The sequence below is a fragment of the Ambystoma mexicanum genome, chromosome 11 (genome assembly GCF_040938575.1).
Source record: "Ambystoma mexicanum isolate Mex_15411 chromosome 11, UKY_AmexF1_1, whole genome shotgun sequence".
Taxonomy (NCBI): Eukaryota; Metazoa; Chordata; class Amphibia; order Caudata; family Ambystomatidae; genus Ambystoma; species Ambystoma mexicanum.
Genome location: NC_090934.1, coordinates 448767094 through 448779835, shown reverse-complemented (window position 1 = coordinate 448779835; position 12742 = coordinate 448767094). Strand labels below are relative to the sequence as shown.

At 41.4% G+C, this 12742-nt stretch overlaps 1 protein-coding gene across 1 annotated transcript in view; it reads left to right on the top strand.

Annotated features, from left to right (window-relative positions):
• LOC138503499 (embryonic protein UVS.2-like) overlaps positions 1-12742 on the top strand; it is an 80944-nt gene that overhangs the window by 43521 nt on the left and 24681 nt on the right. The window contains exons 14-17 of the mRNA XM_069623280.1: positions 1710-1828; positions 2565-2784; positions 11323-11441; positions 11675-11900. Coding sequence (XP_069479381.1) covers positions 1710-1828; positions 2565-2784; positions 11323-11441; positions 11675-11900 — 684 coding nt within the window. The remainder of the gene's footprint in view (positions 1-1709; positions 1829-2564; positions 2785-11322; positions 11442-11674; positions 11901-12742) is intronic.

Here is a 12742-nt window from a genome sequence, read left to right as displayed (position 1 = left end):
TCACATGAATCCCATTATTGACCTCCTCAGAGCCAATCAGAATGCTTGGAATACAGTCTCAATAACTACTGATACACTAAACATGCTAGGAAAGAAAATCCATAATGTCTCTTCATATTATCTTCAGCCGGAGAAGAACATCATAGATACAGAAAATGAATCGGCAGTATCAGTGCAAAAATTGTGCTTACCATTTACCTGTACAATTAGGTTCCACTGAGGTGGAAACACAACAGAATTCTCTCGCCAACTCTAGAGTGATAGAAGCCAAAGATCAATCTTTGGGAAAGGTGTCATCCATTATTTAGTACAAACAAGCCATTTAATTCACTAAAACATTGTTTTATTTACTTAACTTGATGTTAAACGTATGTATTAACTTGAGCACCACAGTTCCAAAACCTTTTGGCACCATTTGCTAATAGCGTTAAATACCTTGGAAATGGTACATATTGCTTGGGATAGTGAACTTCTCCACTTGCTTCCATCTATAAGGCTACATTGATTATTTTGTGCATTACAAAATGTCATGCTGCATTCAGTCATTAAGCAATAACTTAAATGAGGTTGGGGTAGACTCAATGAAAACATTTATTTTTTGGTAACGGAAAATATAGCAGCAATATGAAGTTTGGACCGATGCATTTGTACAATGTTAACTGCTTGTTAATGTGACGTAGGTCAGGCTGATGATGGGACAACACAGAAAGGCACTATAGCGACCCCTTGGAAGACAGTTTAAGTGAGTCACCATCAACAGCACCATGACTGATGAGAAGATCCCCTGCACTCCATTCCCAATCATAAAAAGTTGACGTTCATGTTATACCCTCTCTCAACCCCTATTTGAGAAAGTCAACACTATTGACGAAACAGTATCTGAGCTTTTAGTGTGGAAAACGTTGCTTTAATGTGACAAGATTAAGCTCAAAAACAATACTAACCTGGATACCCTTACAGAATACATGAACAGGCAAACTGATATAACCTAATATTCGCCTTGCGCCATAAGTTGGGACAGGGTCATTATCCCAACTGATGATCCCTTCCGAACTAACAAAGTACACATTTCATTTGCTTTTGGTTTTTTAGGACCTGGATGCTCTGCACATTTGCTTCTGAATCACAAGCCAAATTACTGATACCCTGTGCACATTTGTGCACTTGCAATGCATTGAATGGTTATCACCTGGCCAGAGCAGCTGCCAAGGATTTGAGAAATTGTCAATTCATTATAAACTCTTTGAATGTGTGCTTGTATCTTGTCCTGATAGTTTTCAGGGTCAAAATAGAAGTGTGCATGTTATCCTGATGGTCAATCATCTTGACAAAGTTTAGATTCAAAATAATAATACAAAACTAAAAGTAGTGTATTGAGACCAGTATTTTGTTTTGAAGAATTCTCAGAGGGATAAGCATGTGAGGAAACAAAACACAGTTAGTGTTTTTATTTTTGTGGTGTTGGTTGTAACAATAAAAGGTGTGACGTGAGCACAATGTGAAAGCACGGCCAGTGGTAGACAGTGATGCAACTACAGCTAAGATGGGTTTGGTGGCAATAGACATTATCAACACTAAGAGAGAGGTGAGCTGTGAGAGTGTTGTTGATGAGGATGGGGAATCCGTGGATGTGCTGGTGCTGAAGGAAACAATGATGGCCCCAAGTCTGGTGGTTGTTAAGACATTACCTTTGTTTCTGTTATGTCTAGGAAATTGTGGAGGAACCTTTACCGGAACAACTGGAACTTTGACTTCACCAAACTATCCCTTTGATTATCCTGTGTCAACTGACTGCACATGGAACATTCGAGCACCTGCAGGATACAAGGTTAGGATGCATTACAGCAGAACAGATGTATCGATGTTAGCTTCCTATCACCCATTAGTATACTTTTTTGTATGTCTTTACTTACCTTTTGCACACCTGCTGTGTTTTTGATTACTCTTTGTTTTAATTTGGATAAAGCATTTGCATCAAGTGACATGTAGCCCTCATTCTTCTCTTTCTATCTGTTTATGTTCCTACTATAAGCACGTCTTCAGTATGATCATATTTGATACTTTGTATTTTCTGACAGGTTATCTTTATGATTATTGTGTAGAACTTGCACATAAGTAGTTCCTAATATATGCCTTGAGCTATGTTAGGTCTGTGTTTTACAGGTAAATGTAGAATTCCTGGTGAATCCTTCCATGGTCACTCCCAAGAAAGCCCCCTTTTTTGATTTTAGTGGTTAAATCAACTCCTCATTATAATTTGACCATCATTCTACAGCATGGACTGTTATCTGCCCCATGTGGTGTGGCCCCTTCAGCAAACTGATGACTTGGGTGTACACCAGCAAATGTTATGTTAATTACCCTTGGTATAGTGCACATCGTCCACTACTCTGACCTAGTATAAGAACATACTTTCAATAGAAGAGTGTTATTTTGGTGGATTTAAATCACATTTACCCCTCCGACGCATAATGTATTAGTTAAACTATTTGAACAACCTTCACACAACTTGTTTTAGAGTTGAACATTCTGACCAGCCTATCTATGTTCTTTTTCCCACACAGATATCACTGAATATGGTTACCCTTAGATTTCCACCACAGTTGAATTGTATGGATGACTCTCTCAGCATCTACGATGATGCAAAACCAGCTTCAAGTCTTTTGGGAAAATACTGTACACAGTTTACTGGGACCTTGATCTCTTATGGGAACACGCTACGTCTTGTGTTAAGCAGTCAGTACCCCAAGGTCAACACTGGCTTCCTAGTGACATACTCATTCTGTAAGTATATTCATAATGATATAGAACATATAGCTAGCTATATGGCTGTTTCTGTATATGTTTATATTGTAATTAATCAGGCCATGTGTTGTTTTTGCAACGCCAAAAGGCAGTGGAGACACTTGAGCACTTTGTAATTCTATAGCCAGCCCTTCAAGGGAAACAAGAACTACATTTCAGGAACTTTGAAGAGCTTCTGGATTTGGGGGATCAGGGCACTCTGTGGAACGTCTGTCTTGCTGGTCGGAACACCTCTGTTTTGACAGTTTCAGGTTTTTTTTAAATTCACTGTAATTGGAAAAACAACAAGATGATGCGTGATCAATTTCATTATGATGAATTTTAACATTTTAGTGTGTCTGAGTTTCTAAAAATATTCTTGATTAATGAATTGGAATTGTGTCTTAAGACTTGTCCTTTTTTAAAGATTTGTGACTTTTTGCTTTTTAGGAAATTGTATGTATTAATATGTCTGTTTTCTTTTTTCGTTTTTTTTGTTAAATGTTTTTGTATAACCATATAACCGTAATACTAGAAAACAATGTTTATATGGATTCATCCCATGCACAGTACATACAAGTACAGTCTTCTGACTAAATGGAAATGTACCATATAAGTGCATAAATGACTAAATGGAAATGTACCATACAAGTGCATAAATATTCTAAAGAGAGCTTCTGTTTATTCATTAAGCATCACAAGCTAATGCACTTTTATACAAAGGGGGTCATTACGACCCAGGCGGTAACCATGGCGCTAGTAGCGCCATGGTTGCCGCCAGTATTTTACCGATTGCGCCATGATGAATGGCGGAATTGCCGCCCCATTCCAAGGTTGGCGGGGCGGTAATTCCCCATTCACCATTGGCCCTACCCCATTCCCATTTTTGCCCCCATAGGGCTCAATGGAAATGGGGAAGGCGGTAGTTACGGTACCGCAAATTGCAGTACCGTAAATACCTCCAAGGTCCTTTTGCGGGTCCAATCCTTAACGGCTGGTAAATACCAGCCATTAAGGTAGGGACCCGCAAAGGGACCTCGTAATTAGGCAGTAAGGGGTTAACGGCGCCACCACCTTTTAGGGCGCCATTAACCCCTTACCACCTGGGTCGTAATGAAGCCCAAAATCTCTAATTTGGGCTGCTGACAACAAAGTTATATTAAGAATCCCCCATCCACCAGTGTGTCTGCAATTGAAGGGACAGAACCAGCTGCAACAGACTCACTATGGAATATGGAAAGTCTAATCACAAATTGTAGCTTGGACAATTGGTCGAGAGTCACCGGACCACAGGTGGAAAATGATGATGGTGCTCTGGGCACAGAGGATTTTGGGGCTGAATAGTTCTGACAGTCGAAGTGCTGGTGAATAACCTTTTACATGGCTCAGTGGAGTCTCTGGCTTGTCTGTAGCTTGACAGTATCACTTGACCTAGTGTTAAGACAATGGCATCACAAGGAGCATATCACAGGCTAGGAAATTAGCTCTCAAATCCTTGAGCTAGTTAAAATCATTTGCTGTTTTTGGATATTTCATGATGGTTGAAAATAGAATTTAGTGACAATGGGCCTCATTACGAGGTGGGCGGTAAGGGATTACCAGCACCGGTAAGGGCACTGGTGCCGGTAATCCCTTACCGCCCTAATAAGAGTTCCATTTGCGGGTCCTCACTTAACGCCTGGTTTTACCAGGCATGAAGGACGGGACCCGCAAAGGGACTTTGGAGCTAATAACGGTACCGCAATTTGCGGTACGGTTATTAGCGCCTTCCCCATTCCCATTGAGCCCTATGGTGGCTCAAATGGGAATGGGGAATGGCCCTGATGAATGAGGAATTACCTTGGAATGGGGCGGTAATAGCTCCATTCACCAGGGCGGAGTCGGTAAGGATTTGGAGGCAGCCATGGCGCTAATAGCGCCATGGTTATCTCCAACCTCGTAATGAGGCCCAATGTATTTAGGCAGATTCCATATTTAACAAAACGTTGAGTGCAGGATGTTAGTGAGAATTCTCATAAATGTGCCAATTCCCTTCACCTTAGAGACCCCCAGCAACTTTGATGGATTTTGAGGACTTGATTTTTACCTGGAAAGAGGGTGAGCCTTTTTCCCCACTCTTTCATGTATTTTGATGTGTGTTTTACTCTTGTGTTCTTTGAATATGGCATTTTAAATAACTCCATAGGCATCATCTTTTCATGTGTGTTACACCGCACCCTCAGTGCAGTGACACAGGGATGTCTTTTAGACTTCTCAAAGGTTTACATGCCTTCTCTGGGATAAACTACTGTTTCCCAGAGAATGTAAGGTTAATTGGCTTTACTAGTCTTTTTAAATTCTTAGACCCAGCACACAATTGGGGTCATTACGAGGTTGAGGTAACCATGCAATTTGCGGCACAGTTACCTCCTTACCGGGCACCAGGTCCAGGTTCCTCAAATGAGGACTTGCCGGGCCATTCCAACCTTGGAGGACCTGGTAATTCCTCATTCAAGGAACCCCGACCCGGTACATCCCCATTCGAGCCCCCATAGGGCTCAATGGAAATGGGGAGGGAGCTAACAACAGGCCCGTTAATAACGGTTCTTGTTGTTAGCTCCCTGGTCTGCTAGCGGGACCCACTAAGGGCACCTGGGTTTACCTGGCACCCTTTGTGGGTCCCGTGAACAGACTCGTAATAGGGTGGTATGGGGTTAACGGCGCCGGCACCATTACCTGTTAACCCCTTACCGCCCAGCTCGTAATGACCCCCAATATCTTCCTATCAAATGCTGGAGGGGTTACCTAGTATCCCCGGTTTCTAGAAAGCCCCTTTGTTTAAACAGGTCCCGGTCTTCTTTTTTCGCCATTTCTTTTTGGAAAGGTCCTTCTAGGGTTTGTCTCTGGGCGCTAACTAGGTTTGGTCCCTTTGTTCATATGCCTTTGGCAGGCTTCAGGAATGAAGACCTTCTCTGGCGCCTGAGTGTCTGGGTGGGCAGGAAGTGAGGGAGGTGCCCGACACTCCTTGTGCTTAGTCTCCTAGGAGACACAAATGCACTCTGGCGTGATTGGCTGGCTGACTGTTCGGCAAGGACAGCTACCCTGCTCGGTGAGTGACAGCTAGGCAGGAAAGAAAGGGAGAAAACTGCTTAAAAGGCGAGCCTCTTGGACTGGAAAACAGAGTCGACCACTGGAATGAAAGAACCGAAGACGAGCTGGAAGAGGACGGCTGCTGCAACTCCTGGACCGTTGGTTTGCCCGGTGAAGCCCTGCTACAGGTCCGCATTGCCAAGTTCATGTTGATAGAGAAGCCCCTTCAAGGACAACTTCTTCCTTTGAGTTGGTGGGACCAATCAGCTTGTAAGCCACCTGTATACCATTCTTGGAGCTGGTTAGGATTAACCATGTAGAAGGACATCAGCTTGTATGCTTGACGACAGCTACTCGAACTGAAGATCTTCCATTTTGCCATCTTGTTTGACCCATCCCCATGCAGTGCAGGAGTCCCCTGACATCCTACCTCTTGTCCCCACGACTGAGGCTCAGGAACAGCGAGTGCAGGAACTGCCAGGAAACAACGTCTTCAGCTGCATCATTTCTTCATATTAAGGTACTGTGCTAACCCGATTGAGAGAACTTATCTCTCACGGTAAAAGTTTGTGGAACTTTCCCAACTTGCCTAATCAGCTTGTGACCCACTATATGATTCTTTTTCGTACAAACTACTTCTGAGAACTTTGGCAAAGACTTTACCATTTACTTCAAGAACTGCTCTTTCCTATCTCAAGACACTAGTCCATTGACTTTGGTCTAGGCCTATTGAACTGAATCAAGTCCTCTAGTGAACTGAAACTATTTGCACTGCCTAAGAAAGTAATTGTGATCTATTTTATTAACTTGTGCCTTTTTCCTCCCATTCAAACTAACTGAAATGCCATTTTGCTCCTATTTCAGGGGAGTCTAATTTACTCAAACGTATTGGTTTGGTATTGAAGTATATTTGTGTATGATATTAAGTTGCCTCCTTCTAGTGAATGTTTCTAAATGACTGTGTAATAAATTAATAAGTTGAGACCTTGAGTTTAAGTGTCTACTTGAACCACTGTGATTGTACAACCTCTGTGTATACTCTTTTACTGCTCACATTCCCTCTTGAGATAAGCCTGGTTGCTCAGCTCGCTACCAAAAAGTGTGTAGTACAGACTTATACCAAAGGTTGGTTTTGCGCACACCTGTAGTCCTAATTGTATGTGGTGGTCCCTGAGGGTACTGCATGCAATTCTGCCTAACACAGGATATATACCGCAGTCATGGAAAGAGGCTGTTCTGATTTTCAAAAAGTATCTAGAGAGACCCCTGTGTCATATCGATTCATAGCTTTAATAGACTCCTTGGGAATCAGTTTTTGCAAAATCCTTCTATGAAGAATGAATCCCTGGATTAAATCAAATGATATACTAATAGATGCACAGGTAGGCTGAAGAAATGCAGGTACCATGACGCATAGCATATTTACATTAAATGCCTTAATTAAGGATAGTACAGTAAGAGCTCCTTGTCCTTATATTTTCCTGACCTTTTAACACAGTTCCCTGACTAAACTACAGCATTTGGGTATTCCCAACAACTTCTGAAATGTATTTGTAATCTCCACTGCACCACAGCTTTCACGATTCGGCTGGATAACAAAGATACAGTCTCTGCGCCACTGCACACATATACAGGTCCCATTCCCCCTCAAATGTTAAGATCATCCAATACAAATGGTTTCTTATGCTGATGATAAAATACTATTGGCCTACACTGCACCTTAAATGTACTACACTCGACTCAATTAAGAACCACCTGAAGATTAATGCATCATACACAAAAAACTATGGTATTCACAAACACAAACAGTCTGGAATGAATACTAATAAATGCTGGTTGAGCAACTGCGTTTTGCAGACAGTTTGTGAGATAACTTATCTACGGCTTGATATTCATGTGTACAAATCGAATTGTAAATTGTTAGTACAAAGGGAAGATAAATCAAAACGATTAGGTATGTACCTTAGGGTTTAGATAGAAACCTGGTTGGTTACATGATACATGATGTCACCTATTATCATTTTACATAAACAGAATGTATTCGTTACCAGCATAGAAAAAACCGTGGACAGAATTGAAGGAACATTTTGGAGGTCTACCCTGGGATGGCCCCAGCATGCAATCTATACATCTGATAAGGATTACATTAAATTTGACAGCAATAAGTACCATAGTTAAAATCAGAGAAGCAGTATTGTGCTTTAAAATGCCACATGGACAGACAAGGTACATGAAATATAGGATGAAAAGGTCCACCCTTAACGCCAACTATAGACATATGACAATGTTCCATGGTCAAAATATGACCTTCCTTAACTCCACAGAATTTACGTAATCTTCAGACTTGTTATTAGAGGTGTGTAAAGAGAGATGTGACCCAAAACCCATATGATAAAAATAATCCAAAAGACCAAAGAACCACTGGCTGCTATGCAAGTGAAAACCAAGGTTTATTACATGCAAAAAGGTCTTAGACGGTCCCGTAGAATCGATATGACATGGAGCTCATAACTCCCCAAGAAGGTACAGGTTATTTATTAAAAAACCACAAATTAAGTAATCAATAACTTTCTACTATAATTTAGGATTGCACCAGGCATACCAAGGTCGGCTAAACCTACAGGACACTTTTTTGGAATGGCAGATAGCTATTATAGGCAGGTAAAACCTAAGGCAGCCTTATACAAAAGAGAAAACACAGGGGGCAGTAGCTTCAAACTACTCGCTCCTAAGAACTGGAACGCCCTGCCCATCAACATTAAGAATGAAACATCCTTCCCACAATTCAAAAAATTGCTCAAAACGTGGTTATTGAACCAGTTCTAAGTAGATCCCAGATACTTGTATCCCAGACCAACTCTGCATCTTCACTGTATATAAATGTACACAAGTGTATATAATGTAGAAATGTAACCAAATCTGTGTTGTCCTATTGCATTGGTCAACACCAATATTTTATTTGATTTTGTCTGTAACTACGCCGTGATACCTCAGGGTCTGGGCGTATAACAAATGTGATAAATAGAAATAAATAAATAAATAAATATTCTAGACAGGCTAAACAGCAGGTCAGTGGAAGCAAGACCCAGTTGGTATACTTTTACATGTATATCCTAAAAGAAATAGTAAAGTGAAGCCGAAAGCATTACTTTTGGGAAGAGGCACAACCAATTCACAGGTGTATAAAATAACCTCATATAAACTTTTCAGAATGGCAAAATACATTCAAGTTAAGTAAGAACTTTTGTAACTGTTCACTCTCAGAGTGACAGTTACCAATCAACTCTGTCAGAAGTAAGTAAACTTTTCAACACTTGTTATCTTTTTTAGACAAAATGCCCACACCTTAGAAGTCTTTCCCTATTCCTGGAGCATGAGTGTTCTCAATGGCAGAAGGCGGGTCACTAGTTCTCTAGTATCCAACAGACAGGTCAGGATAGGCACAGATGTAGCAAAAGTCAGAGTTCCCGAGGAAGACTGTTCAGACAGGTAAGTATTTCACTTTAGAATGGATGAAAGGGTCTAGGAACCTCTGAGAAGACACCCTAGGGTGATTCCGGCAGTACGCCCAGGTGAATTGGATGAGAGGATTCCCAATCACAAACACCCCAAAGGCTATACAGAAATCACACAGGCTTAAGGTAAGTAATTACCCCACCCAACACAGTACCTCATCACAGAGAAGTATTTGCAGTTGGAAGACTTCAGGATCTGCACCCAGAAACCCAGTCGATGAATTCCTTGTCATGAAGACTAAATACAGGTTACTGGAAGGGATTTTGCATTTTGCAGCAGGGATCAATGGGGAAGGCTCCAGTCAAGAGTTTCTTCATGGATGGATGTGGCTTTGAAGTTTTGGTGCCCTTTTAAGGAGCCAGAAGATTGAATATTGCTGCTTGGATTCTCATTGCTAATCTGATCCAGCACTCTGGTGAGGGGACTTTAAGGAGTGGAATCACACCTTTAGAGGAGGTCCAGCAGGATGGCACCAAAGTTTCAGCTCAATACAGAATTCGGAAGACTGTCCACCGCACAATGGCTCGAGGTCACAGGGTATTGATGTATTGCAGCCCGACAAGTTTGTAGCATGTCGTGGGATGGCTCAAAATACAGGTCTTCTTGAGTCTAGTGGAATGGCTGCTGGAAATCATCTCAGCCACGGTTTCTTCATCTTCCTCTTAGTATTCAGTTCCATTGGTTGACTACCTCTTCAGCTTCCAGGATCAGACTTTTATGCAGGAACCCAGCCAATTAAACGGGCATGCAACATTCAAACCTGGGGCGGGTGGCATTCCTTTCAGGACAGCCAACCTCCCAGGTGGAACTGTATTCCTGCATGCAGGTTGGAAGACAAAGGGCTGCAGAGTTTTGGACTCCTCCCTTGCATCCTGTCTTCAGACACGCAGGGGCAGGACCAAGAAACACTAAAATGGCAAAGAAAGAAGAAATGGGTCATTTTGGTAAACTGGGCAGTCTTGGGTGCCTTTACCGCAGATGTGGAAACAGCCCGCGGTAAAGGTACACTGAATTAGGAAAAAGGTTCACTGCCACCAGCCATTTAAGTTTAGCTTGTTACAGTGCTAGTGACAAAAAGGATACCTTGTATCTTCCCAGCACTCCACATAAGGTGGGGGGTGCTGGTTTCACCTAACAAAATGTAGAAGGGATGCAAATATCCTTTCTACCCTTGTGAACTGTAGTTCTCACAAGGTTAGCCAGGGAAAATAAAAGGGGAGCCCAAAGGACAACTCTTTAACCTAAAAGATATATACCCAAAAAGTTGTCAAAGAGGATAACATTAAAAGGACACTATGGAGAGTCTTAAAAATGACACAAATAAAAAGCGTAAAAGAAGCTGTGAGTGTGGAAAAAGGTTCCCACTCACTGAGGTATAGGGAAAAATAATCCACCAGTACAGCATAAGTAAGGGAGACTTATCACTAAACTTAAAATCCTACCTACCTACCTAACAATAAGGTTACATACAGCACCCCCACCACAACATTCCATCATTCTTTATGTCCCAGCCTTGTTGGACACCTGAGACCTAACCAAGCACTTTAAATAATTAGCATTCTTGATCTTCTCGCGAGACTGACAAATGTTATTGGTCGATGTTCTATTTCATGTTCTATCTCATAGTTCTGGAACTGTCAGATGCTTTGTAGGTCAATGTGCCTTCACACATCTGTTGGGACTGCAAGATGCTGTACTGTTTAGGGTTCTGTCATATCCCTTGGGTACCAGCAAATGTTGTAAGGAATTGTTCCTTTATCTTTCTCTTGAAACTTGCAGATGTTGTAATTAATTGTTCTTTCTCACGTCTTGTGGAATTGGCAGATGTTATGCTCAGTGGTTTTCACAAATCTGTTTTGCTCATGTCTTGTTCAGGGTCATTTAATCTGCTTGCTGCTCCAATGTTTAAATGATATGGCACCCCACATAATTGTGTCCTTCATTACCTTACAGTTCGTTTTCCGATCCTACTGAATAGCCTGACAGGGAGTATCTCCTCTCCCAGCTACCCGACCCCGTATGACAACAACGCACCCTCCCTCTGGCAGATTCAACTTCCAGCTAATTACAAGGTGACCATGGTGGTGACAGGTTTATTGATGTGGGCACAATGGTAAAGCACAATGGTTGCTTCCTCACTTTATTACATGAGTGTATTCTCTATCGGAAAGCCCAGCTTCAAACATTCAAGAAAATAAATTTTTTAAAATCTATATTAAATTTAATTATAAAAAACAGTTGTATGAGCAAGCTAGGAAAGGTTAGTATTTAGAAACTAAGCTCTCTTTGCACTCTTCCCTTTCAGGTTTCACTGTGGTTCAATATCTTTAATATCCAGGCCTCAGCGGGATGCACCACAGATTATGTCACAGTCTATGATGGAAGCAGTCAGACTGCCCCCATTCTTATGGATAAGACTTGTGGACAAAGCATCCCGGATGCTATAACATCCTCATCCAATCAGATGCTTGTGGAGTTTGTCGCCAATTCATTTGTTTCAGGAAATGGTTTCCAGGCTTCTTATGGCAACGGTAATTATATTTCTTGTTCATTATTTCATTCTATAGATTCGCCTCTTCTAAGTGTTGCATAACTATTTATTCATGAAATTATATGATCCTTAACTTATTCATTCCGTTATAAATTATCTCTCTTCACAAAGAGCACTTTAAAAATAGCTATCTATATTAACTAAAAAAATACTAGGTCCTTCATATGTTCACAAAGGAAAATATGTAAAAGCATGCTGCTTGATGGTTGTTTTTAATGTTCCTTTTTCTCCCCTGTATACAAATGGATGTAGGCCTTACACTAAATCTTTGGGTTTATTGGAGTCTTTAGTTTGTTTAGTAACTCAACTTTACAAACAAAGTTTAATAACAACTTGCAGGCTGTATCAGTGCACCTTTACTGATTAAATTACATTAGTACCCGGTGAGGGTGAATGAGCTTGTAACAACAAAGCTAATTGGCCCTCACCGAGGCATTACCTGGCTGACAAGTGCTTTCCTGTCGAGGGATGTCTTGCAACCAAAAAAAACAATACTGTTAGTGCCCCGGTGTAACAGGCCGGGATACTAATGGAAATAAGCCCCTCGCCGGGGGGGGCATTACCATATCAGGTAATTACCCCGGGCCTTCGCTAAGGGCCCTCAGGGCATTACCTTACGTGGTAATGCCCCCCAACCCCTGGCTTGGGGCTTATTGCCCATCTACTTGATTTGAGTGACGTGACCTACTGTCATGGATTTCATTTACATATTGATTGTCTTGAAATGCAGCATATATTTTTATTTTGAGCCTCCCGATTTAAAAAAAAAAAATTAGATAGACTTTTTCATCTCTGGCCATAAGGTGGGGAAGGGTCACTATC